This window comes from Gastrolobium bilobum, unplaced genomic scaffold (genome assembly GCF_033153095.1).
Source record: "Gastrolobium bilobum isolate Gb01-03AN ecotype WA unplaced genomic scaffold, APGP_CSIRO_Gbil_v1 utg2219, whole genome shotgun sequence".
NCBI classification, from domain to species: Eukaryota; Viridiplantae; Streptophyta; class Magnoliopsida; order Fabales; family Fabaceae; genus Gastrolobium; species Gastrolobium bilobum.
In genome coordinates, this window is record NW_026897513.1 from 271,928 (window position 1) to 289,422 (window position 17,495).

The 17,495-nt window shown below is 32.7% G+C and overlaps 2 protein-coding genes across 3 annotated transcripts; both read left to right on the forward strand.

Moving 5' to 3' along the window:
• Positions 1 to 817: 817 nt before the first annotated feature.
• Positions 818 to 3,052, forward strand: LOC133307565 (transcription factor ALC-like). Its single transcript, XM_061508091.1, has 6 exons — positions 818 to 1,111; positions 1,588 to 1,689; positions 1,769 to 1,834; positions 1,973 to 2,038; positions 2,583 to 2,861; positions 2,972 to 3,052. The coding sequence occupies exons 1-6, from the start codon at positions 818 to 820 to the stop codon at positions 3,050 to 3,052; spliced, it is 888 nt and encodes a 295-aa protein (XP_061364075.1).
• Positions 3,053 to 5,233: 2,181 nt separating this feature from the next.
• LOC133307568 (probable BOI-related E3 ubiquitin-protein ligase 2) lies at positions 5,234 to 8,452 on the forward strand. 2 transcript variants are annotated; one of them, XM_061508093.1, is made up of 4 exons: positions 5,234 to 5,379; positions 5,563 to 5,663; positions 5,994 to 6,310; positions 7,790 to 8,449. In XM_061508093.1, the coding sequence occupies exons 1-4, from the start codon at positions 5,306 to 5,308 to the stop codon at positions 8,315 to 8,317; spliced, it is 1,020 nt and encodes a 339-aa protein (XP_061364077.1). In that variant the 5' UTR covers positions 5,234 to 5,305; the 3' UTR covers positions 8,318 to 8,449. The 2 variants fall into 2 exon arrangements, with proteins under 2 accessions (XP_061364077.1, XP_061364078.1); XM_061508094.1 differs by having other exon boundaries at positions 5,255 to 5,379; positions 5,588 to 5,663; positions 7,790 to 8,452.
• The last annotated feature ends 9,043 nt before the right edge of the window (positions 8,453 to 17,495 follow it).

Consider the following 17,495-nt stretch of genomic DNA (forward strand, 5'->3'; position numbering starts at 1 on the left):
AACAAATAAAATTGAACACGGCATGAAAATAATAATAATAATAAGTAAACTGTATCTGACACTGCAATAAATAATTAGTTCTATCTGGAAGAAAATAGCATCAGACTACCAATAATTCTTTCAAATAATTAACATATATTATATTATGTTATCACCGCTCCCAATCATTGAGACCTATCTTCTTATTGAGATAAAAAAGATCACGTCAAAAAGAAAGTCTTATTTGCGTATTTTAAACAATAATTATTTATAATTAATCTACAACATGAAATAAGTTACTCGAAGCCGACAGTTTATTTTTATTTTATTTAATTCAATTGTATGGTAAAAGAGAGAATAGAAAGATTTTGGAAAAGAATAAGAAAAAACAGCGACGAGGACATCATGAAAATATGTAGCGAAGAGACGCAGGGCGGGAGAGTAACCAAATTCTAATTACAACGGTAAACAACCTCGTACAAATACTATAAAACCAATTTAGAACGTTAATCCCGCTTACTGATAACCTCAAAGCAAAGCAACGTTAGTAAGTACACTTTTTATTTTATTTTATATATATTCATTATTATTGCATAAAATCTTACATCGATATTATTAAATAAAACTCACTCTTCACATTAAATAATCAGAACTCATATTAATATAAAATTTAATTTAATAATGAAAACGGGATAAAAAGGAAATATTTAAAGGATGTTGGTAGCGTTTCCCATTTGCAATTTCTTTGCTTCTGGGAAGAGTAGAGCAGAGCACAACATATCAACCTTCTCTTTCTCTTTTTTCTTTCTCTGTTTTATTTGTGATTTTTTCAAGTTCAATGGCTCACATGCACCAAACACAACCATATTTAGTGAGAGGCTTGCCACCGGAATCTGAAGAGTTCTCTACCTTGTTCAACCAACTCTTTAACAACTCTTCACCAATAGGGATGAACCCGAACATATCCGGGTCGGACTACACCTCACCCCACCCGGTTGCTTCATCTCCCTCAAGTTCCCATTTCTCTGATCCCTATGCTAATGCTTACATCCCTGACCCTGATCCCAACACCTCCTTCAAACAACACAACATCAAAGAGACTCATCCCTCTGATTTCACTTTCTCCGTTGAGGTACTACTACTACTTCTTAAAACACTTTTTTTGTTCCCAACAACACTTGTTGGAACTCAACTCTTAATTTTAAATATCAAATTAGAAACTTGCTAAATATTAAAAATTCTCTGTCACTAGTAGTTAATGGGAATATTGTTTCTCTGCACGAGAAAAAAAGAGAGAAGATAGATCCATTTATTTTCTCTCTCTATCTATTCTTCTCAGTTTTCTGTGTTGCATGGTATAATTTATCTGATTCAACGTGATAAACAATATCACCATAGTTAATATGCTTCTGGTTGTATAGCTTAAGAAAACTTAAAATTCACGGTAGATCTTACAATATTTTTCAAATTCAAAAATGCATTTTTAGAAGTCTTTTTCTGCTACCTACCCTCCGGTAGCCACAGTAATCAAATATAGATTCAATTTCATTAATCGGTGGATTATTATTATTATTATTATTTGATATTATTATTATTATTATTTGATAGAAGAATGGTGAGGCATCAGAGTTGCCATCAAAGCGTGTCCCACCATCACGTACTTCCTCAAAGAGAAGCAGAGCTGCAGAGTTCCATAATTTGTCTGAAAAGGTTGGCTTTTGATCCTTTAATTTTTTGACAAATCTGTCTGATTCCGTAGCTTTCATTGATAATCTTAATGGATGTGCAGAGAAGGAGGAGTAGGATTAACGAGAAATTGAAAGCCTTGCAGAATTTAATTCCAAATTCTAACAAGGTAAAATATATATGTACCTACCAATCTACCATCAATTCCTCTCCATTAATTTAATTTATCTTGCAATATATTCAATTTTTTATTTTTAGTTTAATTTTTTTTTCTTGTGGATGAGTACGTTGTGTTTGTTTTCAATAGACAGACAAAGCTTCAATGCTGGATGAGGCCATAGAATATTTAAAGCAGCTTCAGCTTCAAGTTCAAGTGAGTTTTCTTTCAGTCAGCTTGTTATATTATATAATCACTCTTCAGATATGTCGTTTGTTCTCTATATGAAACACAGCCTTATGTAATTGGGTGATTGAATGATAGTATATATTAAACCAAAGAGTACCCTAAACAGGAAAGCTTATTTCACATTCAAATTTTCCTTCAAGACTGCACATAAGATGAAGAGTTGAGAACTCTAAAACCTGTTTTGTGGAGTTTAATCATTATATCATTCGGCTAGACGCGGTAATGTCCTTAACTATGATAAGTGCTGTTTATGTAACAAAATGCTATATGCTCATCATTGTCTTTTTAAAGCTGTTTCAATTCTCTTTGGTGCATGTTAGAGTCAGTATAGCATCTTGAACCTGTAAAATATGTTAAAGTGGCTACAATATTAATTTATTCCCCTGTGTTAATTGAGAAAAATAAAAAAGGGTGCTAAGAAGTTGGCGTTGCCACATTCAGGTTATATATCTGGCTCCATTATTCCTTCATTGACTAATTGTTATTTTAGTGCTTGTGATTGATGCTGCAGATGTTAATGATGAGAAATGGTTTGAGCTTGCATCCAATGTCTTTACCAGGGGGACTGCGACCTATGATATTGCCTCAGACTGGGTTCAATCTTGATGAGGGTAATGGATTTCAGAATTCCACCAGTGCAATTGCCTCATCTGCAAATGATGAAAGCTTAATGCGGTCAGCTTTTAGTTTTCCAAAGCAATGCAGCATCTCACATCAGTCTGTTGTCTTACCCTCAGTGACAAATGTAGTTACTTCGGATACCTCATCCCGTTTTCAACCCTCAATTAAGGTTCATGTTGGATACTTTAAACCTTCACTGTCATTGAAAATGTATAGTATTTCTTCATTTTTGTTTTTATTTATGTTGAGCTTAACATCTCTTATTTGTCCAATATGAAGGATGCACTCTGCGGAAGCATGCCACAACTGTTTTTGGATACAACAGAGATTGGAAAAACCCCTTCTCCAGATGTGTCTTAAACAACTTGATTTCATCGAGAGATTAAAGGATTTTTTAGATTCCGAGTCACCTCGTAAAAGGGTAGCTTTTGTTACAGACATTATATAATCTACACTTGAACTCAAGTTTGCTAACTACATGATACTCCATCGGGTTGTTCGTGGTACAATTGGACACAGTTTGACACAATCCTTGTGCCGCTGATACTTGCATTAAAATGTACAAGCAATTTATAACTACATCAATTGCAAATGAAGCTGATGAACATTGTGCAACATGCATGTCACGTCTTTCTTTTCATATTTTTGGGTGATTAGATATATACAATAGACTGCATATCGACAATATGCTGGAGGAGAGAAAACATTTTTGTGATCTTTGCCAGTACTTCTAGGTTCAAGAATAGCCCTACATTCGAACAATAAGTTAATGTGTTGCATAGTATCTGATTTCCATTTAAAGTGGACACAACTGCACAAGGCCTCTGTAATCGAACTAGAACAAAGCCAAATGTAGAAAGAGTGGATCAGTTCTTTGGGGGATTCATTCAATTCAGCCCTTTTTCTGAGTAAATAACCTTTGCATGCCTCATTTATGCTGTACATGCCCCGAGCTTGAGCCTTGTTCAATTTTGGCTGAATTCTCTTCAAATAGTAAAATAGTTTGTCTGAATCTATTTATTTTTTACTTTCACTTTGGTTTGCCATTATAGTTATTTGGCTTGTTATAATCTTATTGTGTAATCTCAAAGAGTGTGTTGATAATGATTATAAAATCAGCTTGGAGGGAAGGAGAGTGGAAGGGATGAATTACCCGTAAAAAATGTCATTAAGAAAATGGGTTTTATTAATTTCATGTTAAAGGAGATAAGTTATCTCATGTCATAGAACCAAACTTGTGGGTTCCACCATTTGAAAAAAAAAAAAGAAAAAAAAAATAGGTGACATAGTTATTGAAGATTGTGTGTAGAAGATAAACTTATCATATGTAGCATGAGAGTAATTTTTCACTAAAAAAATACGGACAAAAAATTAAGAGAAAGAGCATGTGCATTTACAAGAAAAGCATAAAACTGTTAGCAATGCATAATAATGGAAGATAAGCAAGAAATGAGTAGCCCTCTATACCTAAGAGCTCTAGCGTGCAGTATGTGTCTATGTGAAGTGTCAGAAACGTAAAAGCCAAGCATGAGATGAGACACGCATGTTGGAAAAATAAAATGACAAAGAAGAGGTTAAATTCATGCTTAGGTAATCGCTTGACACTAATGATCTCTAATCATGATCCACCATCACTCCCTTTGCCTTGATTTCAGAAGTGGCCCTTCCCCAACAAGAAGATATGTGGTGAACTGGTGATCTAGTTTGTTGATTTGTTCACATTTTGGAAACTTGGGCTTTCCCTTCAACACTTCTGGACAAGATAAGGTTAAGGGTAAGATATGATATAGGGCTGATAAGAGTTATAATATGGAGCTGATAAGCCTATATCATGTCTTGCGTTTGATGAACACCTGATTAAGATTATGTAAAAGGAGAAAAAAAAAGAAAAAAAGAAAAAAAGAAAAAATAATGCAATAAATACAAATATATTAGGTAACGTGGGGATATATTGGGTATCCAATATTGGTATCCTATCTTGTTGAATCTTAACCCAACTCCTCCTATAGGATAAGAAATCATGTATTGGATATGATAAAATGAGGCAATAAGATAAGTTAATCATATCCTATTGATCCATCAAATAAGAGATAAAAGTATGATATATTAAATTATCCTATCCTATCTTCTTTATGAGATGCTCCAAACAGACCCTAATTTTTTCTTAAATTATTTTTCAATTATATTTCGAAAGAAACTTTATTTTACAATACTCAAAACAAACTAACTCAACTTGAAATTTATATGCAATTCTTCACTATCTTAACCAAGCTGAATTTTAAATTAATAATACCTCGTACACTCCTAAAATGATATAAATAAAATGAAATAAAAAATTTAACATTCCAAACATAACATAGTGAAAAAAAAAGGGGAGTCAAAAGAACGTATCTTAAGAAGCCACCCTGATTAAAAACGAGCACTAACATGTTAGTTTATTTTGGGGGAGCCAAATTTCAAAGTTGGCCTAGTCCAGATGAGATTTTATTTTATGAATAAAAAAATATATATATAAAAAGTGGGAGGGGCAGATTCGAAATTAAAAGAAACCTCTGCATTCGCCACCTTGCAATTCCCGAACCTCTACAGGTCTTGTCTCCGTGTTGTTCATCCATGGCTTTCCCTCAGCACCAGTTCCAACGGCACTACCAAACCCAGCAACAACAGCCACAAGCCAAATCTTTCAGGTAATTACCCTCCCAATATTTATTGAAAATTTCCCAAAATCCCAAACAATTCCCTCTTTTTTCTACCTTTCATCTTACCAAACTTTTTTTTTTTTTTTTAAATGTCTCTGTGTGATTTAAACTGTTGATTCATCCGTTGCTTCTCTATCTTCCTTCTTTGTGCTTTTTTCTTTTTACTTTCAGAGATTTACAAACAATCGATGGCCAGATGACGCAGCAGGTGGCCTTTTACAACCCCACTGATTTACAAGATCAGTCCCAGCATCCACCTTACATTCCTCCCTGTATGTAAATTCTTCATCTTTAGCTTCCCTTTGTTCAATTTGTTTCTTTTCTGTGCCTTTTCTTTTTAGCTATGCCCTGTAAATTCTGTTTTCTGAGGGAAATGACCCCAGCTAGGTTTTTGGGTGGCATCCCTTTTGGCCATCTCGAGTCAAAGTTATTCCATTATGTTATATGATGATTCAACCACTGGAAAGTTTAAATTTTTGAGGTCTTTTGTGTGTTTTTCCTTAACATTTTTTGGGGGTCCTTTTAACTCTAGTTTTCGGGTTGACATAATAATTTACGCTCTAGATTTTATTTGTTATGTTATTATTATTATTTTTGTTTAGTTCATGTTGTTGGGTTTGCTCCGGGTCCTGTCCCTCCTGCTGATGGCAGTGATGGTGGCGTTGATTTGCAATGGAATTATGGTTTGGAACCTGAGAGGAAGAGACTGAAAGAACAAGATTTTCTGGAGAACAATTCTCAGATATCTTCCATAGATTTCCTACAACCCAGATCAGTGTCCACTGGTTTGGGCTTGTCTCTTGACAATACTCGCCTGACTTCCACCGGAGACTCGGCTTTATTATCACTCATCGGCGATGACATTGAATGTGAGTTACAGCGGCAGGATGCAGAGATAGATAGATTTCTCAAAGTGCAGGTTAGCTCTGGTTTTGATGTCTAGTTTACCACTGATTTATTGTCATACGAGATAAACTCTTCAATGAATAGACCATATAATTTACACACATTTGATATGTCTTCTATTGTTTGTAGTTAGGTGAATTTGTTAAGTTTTTTTCATTGTATGATATGGAAAGAAATCAAAGAAAAATGTCACATTGGCATTCTGGTGTCTAAATGTGTTTTTGTATTTCTGTTAGACAATGGTTTTGATATCTAATGTGCGTAATGCCAGTGCATGTTTGGGGAACACTTTTGGGAAAAATAATTGCTTTCTTTTCTCAAAATCTATCAGTTTTATTAAAAGCTTTTGGCTTCGATATAAGCTAATCCAAACATGTACCAAAGATAGAGCGAAGATTTTATATTATATAACTTTTTTGTGGTTATTTTTTGTCCACTTTGCATGGTCTCTTTCTAGAGAAATATGCACGTAAAGTTGCTTGACTTAAGTTGGGCACATTAGGCCAATCGTATCATTAATTAATAGATAATTATCATAATTGATGAATAATTAATAATATGATTGGTCTAGTGCACCGACTTTGGTGCACTAGGTTTTTGTAAGTTTTTTTTTTCCCACTTACGGATAATTGTATGTAAGTATGACTTTCAGTTTTCTGCATAATTCTCTATATTAATTCTCATTACATAGCGCTGAACTACCATCACCAAACGAGTATGCAATTATACACCTTAAGTAAGATCTGTTCTGATTGTTTTCTATTTCACTTTCAACTTTTTTCCAAATGCACCTAAAGCAATGTTAGTAAGGATCATAGGTGAATGGTTTGTTATCCAAGTTTCCTTCTAAAATAGAGTACTTTTCTGTTATATTACTGACTGATTGTCCAACTTTGCATATTTGCTCTTTCAAATAACTTGTTTGGTCACGACATGAAGGAACCCCCCCGCCTCACTCTCAAATAACTTCCAAAATCTTTTTGTTCATCCCATTCCCAATACTTGGTGTTGTCTTTTTGGTTGAAAGGATAGTGAGTGCTCTAAATCCTCTGATGACATGTTATAAAAATGTTTTACGATTAGTGAGGTTCATTCATGCTATAAAAAAAAGGTGTGGTATGCAGGGTTATTGTTAGAAATATTCAAGTATGAGTAGTGATGAAGTCCCATACTGGTTAGAAGTGAACCAAATGACGGTGCAAAAGACCCATAGACCTATAGTTTTAAGATTTTTGGTTGAGATTGGTGTCAACCCACTTACCGTAGTTTGTCATTTGGCCTAATAGTGTAACTATCCCTTGCAAAGGATTTTAATGCAGTGCAATTGCGTGCTATTCCGCTACAGTAGCGGGTTATTAAGTGTGCTGCATTGAAACTTGTATGTTGTATACATTATAGCCAGCCTGCATTGACATATAAAATGAAAAAAATATAAAAAAAATATTCTGTAATTTGAAGATGCAACGCTAATTATTCTTCTCCATTCTAATAGGGTGAACGATTGCGGCAAACAATTTTAGAGAAGGTTCAGGCAACACAGCTCGAGAGTGTTTCACTCATTGAAGACAGAGTCCTTCAGAAACTTCGCGAGAAAGAAGCTGAGGTAGAAAGCATCAATAAGAGGAACACGGAACTTGAAGATCGAATGGAACAGTTGACTGTGGAAGCAGGTGCGTGGCAGCAGCGAGCCAGATACAATGAAAATATGATTGCTGCTCTCAAGTTTAACCTTCAGCAAGCATATGTCCAAAGCAGAGATAGTAAAGAAGGATGTGGTGACAGTGAGGTAGATGATACAGCTTCTTGCTGCAATGGCCGTGCCATTGATTTTCATCTGCTTTCCAAGGAGAATAGCGATACGAAAGAGATGATGACATGTAAGGCTTGCAGAGTCAATGAAGTCACCATGGTTTTATTGCCTTGTAAGCATCTTTGCCTCTGTAAAGATTGTGAAAGTAAGCTTAGCTTTTGTCCTCTATGTCAATCCTCTAAATTTATCGGCATGGAGGTCTACATGTAACTGGATATTTTACTTCAACATGTGAAATCTGTAATTTTAGATTGAATTTAGTGACGAGTATTAGCTTGTATCTCCAAGGACTATGACAATACAAGTTATTAAGATGCTTCTTGTCATAATGAATAACTCTCATTGAGAAGAGTTATGTGCGATTTGAGTTCAAGAAGAAATTTTTACATATTTTAAGAGCGATACTTCAGTTTATTAAAAATAGACATTTGAATAGTATAATCATATACGTCATTAAATTTCAGAGTTGTTTATTCTCTATAATATTTTAAAATCTCTTTAAATTCCGTTTAGTTCGGTTCTTAAATTGGTTTAGTATAATGTGGATGGGTTTGATTTATAATTTAGTTTATTTTTTATTTCAAACTCAATCAAATGAGTAAAGTGGTTTGATTCTTGAATGAAAATAGTTTTAAAAACAATTTGCTTCTTGAACCGATTCAGAAAAAAAGTAGTTTGATTCTTGAGCCAATTTAATAAAAGGAAAGAGTGTATCAGTGTAAAGGATGTAAAGTAAGAGAAAGAGATAAATCATATGAGAGAGAAAATGGACAAAAAAAAATAAAAGTGTGAGTCACCTCTTTTGTGAGAATAAAATGACACAAATTATATTATTTAAAAAGACAAATAATTTTCCTTTAATAAAAAAAGAAAACGATTCTTGGGGATAGAAAATGGACAAAATAAAAAGTGTGGATCACATTTCTTTATGAGAGTAAAATGATACAAGTTATGTTATTTAAAAAGACAAACACTCCACCCTTAATAAAAAAAAAAAAACGATTATTGAGCCAATTCAAAAAATATATATAATTTTTTTTAATCTTGTTTGGATTCATTCTCAGTTCGATTTCGAACGATAGACAATATGAAACGCTATCGTCACGGGTATGAAGCCCATTCACTGAGATGGCTATTGCTTTATATCGTGTCATTGAGGTCTGGTTTAGTGCCTGATGGTGGTCCATACCCTCAGCCCTAGGCACATAACCCAATTGTGCTACTCTTGGAAGTCCACTTTAGCCTAGTGATACATTGAATCGATTCTATTCTAGCCTAAAATACTAAAGACCCTATAAGCAACACCTATAATTGAATTATTCTAGCCATATTTCTTAAGACCATAAGATTTATGGGAGATATACTTTTATGATTATCAACTTTTATAATATTTCCTTTTGAAATAGTATCAAGAGGTTACCGATTTATTTCCTTAATCAAATTTATCAATTTAACTAAGTAATTAATGTTTATCCTTTTAAAAGACATATAATTATTTTATTTTAGTTAAAATTACTATGTTTTATGATTAGAGGAACAAAAAACATGATGGGAGAATGTGTGAGATTTTTTTTTTAAATTTAAATATTAAATAAAAAATACTAATTTTAACTAAAATAATTATCTTTTAAAATAATAAATATTTTCCCCTTAAACTAAACATCGAGAAGAACGCATTTTTAACCCATTACTAGTACATGACTCATAATGTACAAAAAGACTAAAAGATAATTCGATAATAAAATATGTAACATTCCTTTCATATTACCAATTTACCATCATTATCAACATTCAAAATAGATTAAACGACATGCAACTGAGGATTTGTAGAGAGTTCTAGTTGGTCTAAATCTAAACATGTAAATGAAGGAAGACTCAACTGGTATAACTGAATAACATCGGCAAAAAAGTTTTGAATTTAGTAGATGATATTTGATTTATATTTTATAACTTGCTTTGATCCTCCCAAACTTATATTTTACCAAAAAAGAGGCTGATGAAAAACGCGAATATGCTTTGCAGAAATATCCCACAGATGCGCTGCCAGGTTAAATTCAGCCATCCGATTGATCTATTCAATATATAATTTCTGTTTTTCAATGCCCATGCGAATCAAATCAACAACTTTGATAACATTTATCAGGGGTTAAGGACAGTTCAAAACGCTAAAGGGATATAGTTCAAATAAGCCACCTTAATTCAATACATTAAAGTATTAATTAGGTTAATGAGTCTTTTTATTTATATAATTATTTGGGATAAGTGTTTATCATTTTTTTTCTTTTTGAAATATTATAATCGGTTCATTGTTTCGCAACTAGTTCAATTCGGGGTTGGTACATAATTAAGGCTTTAAATCCCTCCCAAAAATGATACTGAGAATGATCGAACACATGCTCTCACCTCACCTCCTCAAGTCCCATGTGTCAATTGAACTACCACCATTTGGTAGTGTTTGTCATTTTAAATGACACAACTTTGTGTCATTTTTAATGAAACTACATCGTTTTGATATTTTTGTTTTTTTTTTTAGTTTTCTCTTTTTTATAAAATTAGGAAGAAAAAGAAAGTAAAAGAGAGAGAATGTAAAAACATATCAAAACGACATAATTTCATTAAAAATGACAAAAAGTCATATCATTTAAAATAATAAATACTTTTTTCTAATTCTTAATATTACTTTATCCTATATTTCACCTCGCATTTGAGTTTTCCACCAAAAATAATGGGGCTTTATGAATTCTGTTTTTAAAATTAGATTTTTGATTTTCAGAACAAAAAAAAAAAAACATGTTTGATAAAAACCTATTTTGTAAAAATTGTTCTAAAAATTATAATTATTTTTTAGTTTTTATAATCAAATTTAGAGGACATATATAAGTTATTTTTATTTAGTGTTTTAACTTTTAACTTTCAAAACAAAAAACACCTATTTCATTAATTATTCTACAAAATTATTTAAAAAAAAAAATAGAACATAATCAAACATACCAACTTTTCTTGAAGCCATAATCACAACTAATGGATGACACTGCAACCAAATTTCAACCACTCATTGGTCAATGTATATCGTGTAATCTACATATTTCTAACAGGAATGCATTTTTCTATCCTTGTTTCGTATCTCTTTTAATTAAATATCAATAACTCAAAAAAGAAGAAGTTAATAAGTAAAAAAAGAAGAAGCATATAAAGTAGGAAAAAAAAATATTACTGAACTGTCAGCAGAGCCGGAAACGGGACAGAAAATTTGATTCCTTCGAACAAGAGGAGACAAAAAATTGTTCAATATATTAATGGTGTTAATGGTAACGATTATCTCAAACTTTTCTCTGTAATATATTAGTCTAATACTTAAAATATCTACGAGTCTATACTTGAAAAAGCAGGATTCTTATTTTCCTTTGAGGCTACATATACTTGGGAAGCTTTTCCCCCTATTTTACTTTGGTCCAATAAGAGTGTTTTGCAACATGAGAGAGGAGAAAAAAAAAAAAATTAGATAGAAAGGACTAGGGAAGGGAACGCTTTTCTTTGAAGGAGAAGATTGATCAACTTTTTTCTAATCATGCCTTAGAAAGTGATGACAAAGAGAAAGTGATATGCTTCGCCCATGATTATAACTACATATCTTGCAATCTATTATTGTAGTTATAATTATTTCCACCACCTTCTCCACTTCCACCACCTTCCACCGCAAACTCTAGCCGATCTTATTCGACCTGTCATACTCATGCCACATTGCCTTTTTTTTTCTCCTTTTATTATTTTTTTTATACAATAATAAAAATAATTAAACACATAACCTAATACAAACTATCTAAATCCCTAACCACTAAACTAATCATACCAGCTTTCCCCCCTTTCATTCTGCTCTCTCTTTCCTCGTCTTTTCTTCATATTACCTCTCTCGTAAAAGAAAAATAATTCCATCTTAATTACCAAAAAGAAATCTGTGGTGCCAAAAGATTATGTAAATTTAAAATGGAGCAAGCGAGAGTAGTCTTTACTTCAGTTCAATCATGTAACCTCATCCTTATTCCCCATAAAGCTCTTTTTATACTCTCTCTTTTTTTCTTCTCTCTCTTGGTGGGGTCTGTGGTCAGCCTTCTCTAGGCCTGCTTCCTTCCACTTTGTATTACTATATACAATTTTTTTTTTTTTTTTTTTTTTTTTTTTTTTTTTTTACTTTTTTGGAACGATATCATACGCCCCAGTGAATTTATTTTGGGACTCCAATATATCTGTTCTTTTGCAGTCAAAGTTATTCCTTCTTTAAGCTGAACCATGTAGCTACTTATTCCCACACAGCTTCTGCTTTTTATGGATATTGCGCTCTGATGCAAAGCTTCCCCCCACGTAAATGGAACATTTGTTCTTTTGCAGGATATATATGTGTAATCCAATATTTTTTTACCCTACCGTAAGGCTTTGTTAGGAGAGTGCTTTTATAGTGCCTTTGTGGAATTGTGTACAAATTAATAGTAGAGTTAGTATAAAATACACACATGCTTGTCCAATGTCACGTCTTATAGCTATCTATTTTTCTTTTTCTTTTTTTTCTTCAAAAAGTTGCACCTAAGAATAACTAGATGTTAATAATTTCTTTGACGCTTGGTAATACCCTCACGTGTAGAGGTGGCAAAGTGGGCGGCCCGCCTTACTCCGCTCCACTCCGCTATCAACCTGCCAAAAAATGAGTCAGTCTGCCTCATTCCGCTTTTGAAAGTGGGCTGAAAAACTCAGTCTGTCCCACCCCGTTTGGCGGGTTGGGCGGATTGGCCCGTCAACCCGAACCTATTTCACACTGACCTGCCTTGGCTCGTCAATGCCCGCCGTCAACCCGTCAAACAATGAGCCCGCCCCGCCCCGCTTTTGAAATGTGTTGAAAAATTCAGCCTGCCCTGCTCCGTTTGACAGGTTAGATGGGTTGGCCCGCCCGAACCCATTTTGCGAGCTCTACTCACGTGTGACATTGTCGTGCAAAACAATAAACAAAAAGATTTAGAAGGTTATTTCTTCGTAATATATTAATATGCTAATCTTCTCGGTCACTAATTACGTTCGTACCACAGCAGCTTATACATTGTTCCAAACCCTACGATCCTGTTTTCTTTGATATCTACATAATAGTTATGGGAAAAAAAATTAATTAATTGCTTTTTAAATAAAAAAAATTACAAATTTATTGCTGTTTTAAAACTCTTTATGCATGTATTGCAGTGTGTTACCTCCGGATTGGGCGTCATCAGTCACGCTTAAGTTAGGCGTCACTCACGAGGCAGTCACGCCTAAGTTAGACGTCACTCATATGGTGTTAACACGTGTCACAAAAAATTAACATTTTAATATTAAAACTTCTAAAAGCCATAACTTTTGACTCGGGTATCCAGATCAGTTAATTCTTCTTTTGATTCCACATAACTTTTCAAAATCTATGCAATGACACGTCATTTAGTATATTTTATTTCTCACAAACATAATTTAAATTTGCAACACTAAGACTTTATTTTGTAAGTCGTGGTCTGAAATTAATGATGACACCAAAGTGGATTATTTCATCTATAAATAAGAATATTTAATGTCGTAGTAAAATATATACTTTCTAACAAATGTTTGAAAAAAAATAGTGCATAATATTGTGAGAAAAGAAAGTGCCACAATATAAAAGTGTGCGAGAGATTGGTGAGAATATAATGTTCTTTAAGTTGCATTAAAAAATGCAAAACTTTTGATATATTGCATTAAAAATATGTTCTTATTCATTATTACAAACATATATAGCACCTCAAACCCTCTTATCAAAGCATGTTTCATGAAAAGCCTGCAATTGGATGCCCCTTTGGCATATTTCATTTTTATGAATGGTGTTATTTAAATTTTTACTTCCCAGCATTAAAAAATAATTCTCCAAAAATTTTCCAGTGCATAGATATCAAAAAGTTATGTGGAATAAAAAAAATCACCTGCTTCAGACTTCTAAGCCAAAAAAATTACATAAGTCTTCTTTGAATTTTTAAAGGATCACGATTTCAATTAATTGGGTTTATTTTGAATTTCTGATGGACCACAAGTCGACTTTTTTTAATGGATTAAAATGAGGGGTATGATATTGTAACAACCAATTAGTGTTACTACCAATGTTACTGTCAATCAATTTCACCGTTAGATCGACTATGTTGATACAACGATTATACTTATTTCTATCTTTGTATGATTATGATTCTCCATATTTAATGTGAAAACATTTTATATAGAAAATCATAACCATACAAATGTGAAAATAAATATAAAGTATTAAATATGGGGAATCAGAACCATACAAAGATGAAAATAAATATAACTGTTGGATCAACATAATCGACCTAACGGTGAAATTGATTGGTAGTAACACTAATTGGTTGTTACAATATCTTTTTCCTTAAAATGGACCATGTGTTTTTTATTGAGGACGAAAAAAGGTATTTACTCTTGTCAGAAAGAAGAATGCGTTTGGTGTTGGTTCCAAATAACTCGAAGGCTTCTGGGTTTAAATGCTCTTATAGTACCATTGTTGCAAATTCGAATTGTGTTTGTGAGAGATAAAATATGTCAAATGATGTGTCATTGCGTAGATCTCGAAAATTTAAGTGAATCAAAAAAAATTACCTGATTCGGATACTCGAGTCAAAAGTTATAGCTTTTAGAAGTTTTACGATTAAAATGTTAATTTTTTATGACACGTGTCAACACCATATGAGTGACGCCTAACTTAGGCATGACTGCCTCATGGGTGACGCCTAACTGAGGCGTGACTGGTGATGCCCAATCCGGACGTAACACACTGCAATACTAGCGTAAATATTTTCAAAACAGCCATAAATTTGTAATTTTTTATTTAAAATACAATATATTAATTTTTTTACCAATAGTTATGATAATTTCAATTTTTGATTTTTTTTTGTGACATCATGATTAATTCTTCTGTTATTATAAAGCTGAAACACTGAAATCGATATTCACCATATATCTTTAGGTGGGATTTTTTTAACATGCTCCAAGGAGCATATTAAAATTTGATGGTCGTTTACCATGAAAGGATATTTTCTTTCCCTTTATACCTTTCTCTTCTTTGTAAATCTCCCTCAAATCCTTTTTTTTTCTTTTATTGGAAAAGGAGCTCATGCTCCCGGCTCAGAATAGATGAGCTCCTTTAACTGGGAGTAGATTCTCTCATATGAAAATTCTACATTATCTGATCATTTCAAAAATTTATGTGTATCTCTTTTCATATACATTAAATAGGTAAAATTCAATTGTTATTAATAAAAAAAAATATTATGTGAATTTTTAACATGAAATGATCTATTCTCGTCTCTAGTCCTAGCGTGCGCCACCGAAAATTAGACGTACGTCTTCTATGATATCCTTGTACCATGCAATTTGTTCTTTTACATATATTTACAAAAGTTTGGTACGCTCCTATGCTTTTTTTGGGTGGGACGTGAAGACAGCTTCGCTCTTGTTCTGCAAATAAAGCCAACTCCAAAACGAGGCTCGGGCCATAATAGGGTGCTGGTACCATTTTTTTTTTTGGTTTCCAAGATATCCTCCAATCAGCCATCAGCTCAAGATTAATTATTTCGAGGTAAAAAATTATATTAAGTGGATAAATTTTTTTCAATAAGATCTTTTTTTTATATATGATCATGGATCGAATTCTTGTTAATATGCTTAAGAAATTCAGTTATCTACTAACTGTGCTGAACTTTATTGGTGGTGGTACCATTTTTGGCAGCATTTATGCGATCCCTGTTTAATTGAGCAGGTACAACTATACAGTACTACTAGTTACAATTAACCCAGAAACCCACCTTACTTGAGTTCATGTTCTTCAATATATATTCCTTTTTTTTTTAAATCACGGATTAATTGACATATATTATCTGAAAATTGTACTAAATATATTGGTATATTAATTAGTTAATTACAAGTCCGGCTTGTTGAAATTAAACTAAATGGGTATCATTTTATTTGGTTTAATCCATGCACGAAGTCCTTCTTAATTAGGATTATCTCAAATGAATAGATCGAGTTAATTGGATACTCTAGCTAATGATAAATTAAAAGTCTAATAATTAATGAAAAGCTGGCAAAAACTAGTTTTTTCCAGTTCACCTGGAATTAATTGCTGCCAGCAGTATATATAACCTAATAATAAGCCGCAAGATCAAGAGTTGTGAGTTGTTGATACAGTGGCCACCCAGTTAAATCTTGTGATTTGACATATTCAAAGGATATATGATTTGATTTCCAAGAATCACAACTTGGAGGAATATAAAGACTCGTATCCAAAATCAAATTAGTTGAGAATGGAAGTGGATCTTCTTACGTGAAAAAGTAGTTATGTTGTCATGTTATTTGATCATAATTATTCATTGATGATGAGATAAGAGAGAGAAAAATATATAGTTTTTAAATAAGTGGTTGTGATCAAATAACATGATAACATAACTATTTTTTCACGTAAGAAAATCCACTCCCGTCAAAAATACCTTATTATTTCGGAGATACCAAAAATAATAAGCGGCGAGAGAATTTTGAAACAGCAAAATCGTATGAGGCAAACCGTCAACTCCATTCCCTGGTTGATCGAATGAGACCCGTCTCGGTTAGCAAAAAGAACTTTATTTCAGACATGATTGACTCGGCCAGAGAGGATATTGTTTAGTGGAAAACTAGGTAGCAATTATAATTATGGGGAAATTATATATCATTTCAAAGTATATAAAGTTGTGTCATTTTAAGTGAGAAAATGAGATAAATTATGAAAGAGAGAGTGAAAGGAAAAAGTTTTAAAGATGTAGATCCCACCTCTTTGTGAGAGTAAAAAAAAATAAGAATTGTCATTTAAAATGACACATCTTTTTCCCTTATATTATTATTATCACATTCCAAAAAAATATTAATTATTATCATTATGAGTTTAATATCTCTAATTTTGAGGTTCATATTTTTTTTTACTTTTTTATTTATATGACCTCACATAATCCCACACACTTTTATGTATATGTACGAAACAATTTCATCAAACCCTTTAATCCTTTATTACTATTATTAATATTATTACGTAATGTAATAAGATAAACAAAATTAATGATTTGGGGAAACTGGACAGTTCGAATCTATCAAACAAGGCAAATGATTTTCCGATCACAACATAATAATAAAACTCAATCGATTTGGGATTCAGATTTATTTGTTTCTTTACCGGAAATCGATGATAAGATAATGAGATGAGTGAGTGGTTGTGGTGACAATGCGTTCTACAGGCTTGTCAATTTGATAAACATGCAGATGCAGTCATGCATTATTGGCTGGCATCAGAATAAAAAATGCCACTTTAAGC

What these genes read in the sequence shown, in the direction of transcription:
- LOC133307565 (XM_061508091.1), top strand. Translation starts at nt 818, where the DNA reads ATGGCTCACATGCACCAAACACAACCATATTTAGTGAGAGGCTTGCCA. An exon ending in ATTTCACTTTCTCCGTTGAG is followed by an intron (nt 1,112 to 1,587) that starts GTACTACTACTA and finishes ATTATTTGATAG; the next exon opens with AAGAATGGTGAGGCATCAGA. An exon ending in GTTTTCAACCCTCAATTAAG is followed by an intron (nt 2,862 to 2,971) that starts GTTCATGTTGGA and finishes TCCAATATGAAG; the next exon opens with GATGCACTCTGCGGAAGCAT.
- LOC133307568 (XM_061508093.1), top strand. Translation starts at nt 5,306, where the DNA reads ATGGCTTTCCCTCAGCACCAGTTCCAACGGCACTACCAAACCCAGCAA. An exon ending in CCACAAGCCAAATCTTTCAG is followed by an intron (nt 5,380 to 5,562) that starts GTAATTACCCTC and finishes TTTTACTTTCAG; the next exon opens with AGATTTACAAACAATCGATG. An exon ending in TCCACCTTACATTCCTCCCT is followed by an intron (nt 5,664 to 5,993) that starts GTATGTAAATTC and finishes ATTTTTGTTTAG; the next exon opens with TTCATGTTGTTGGGTTTGCT.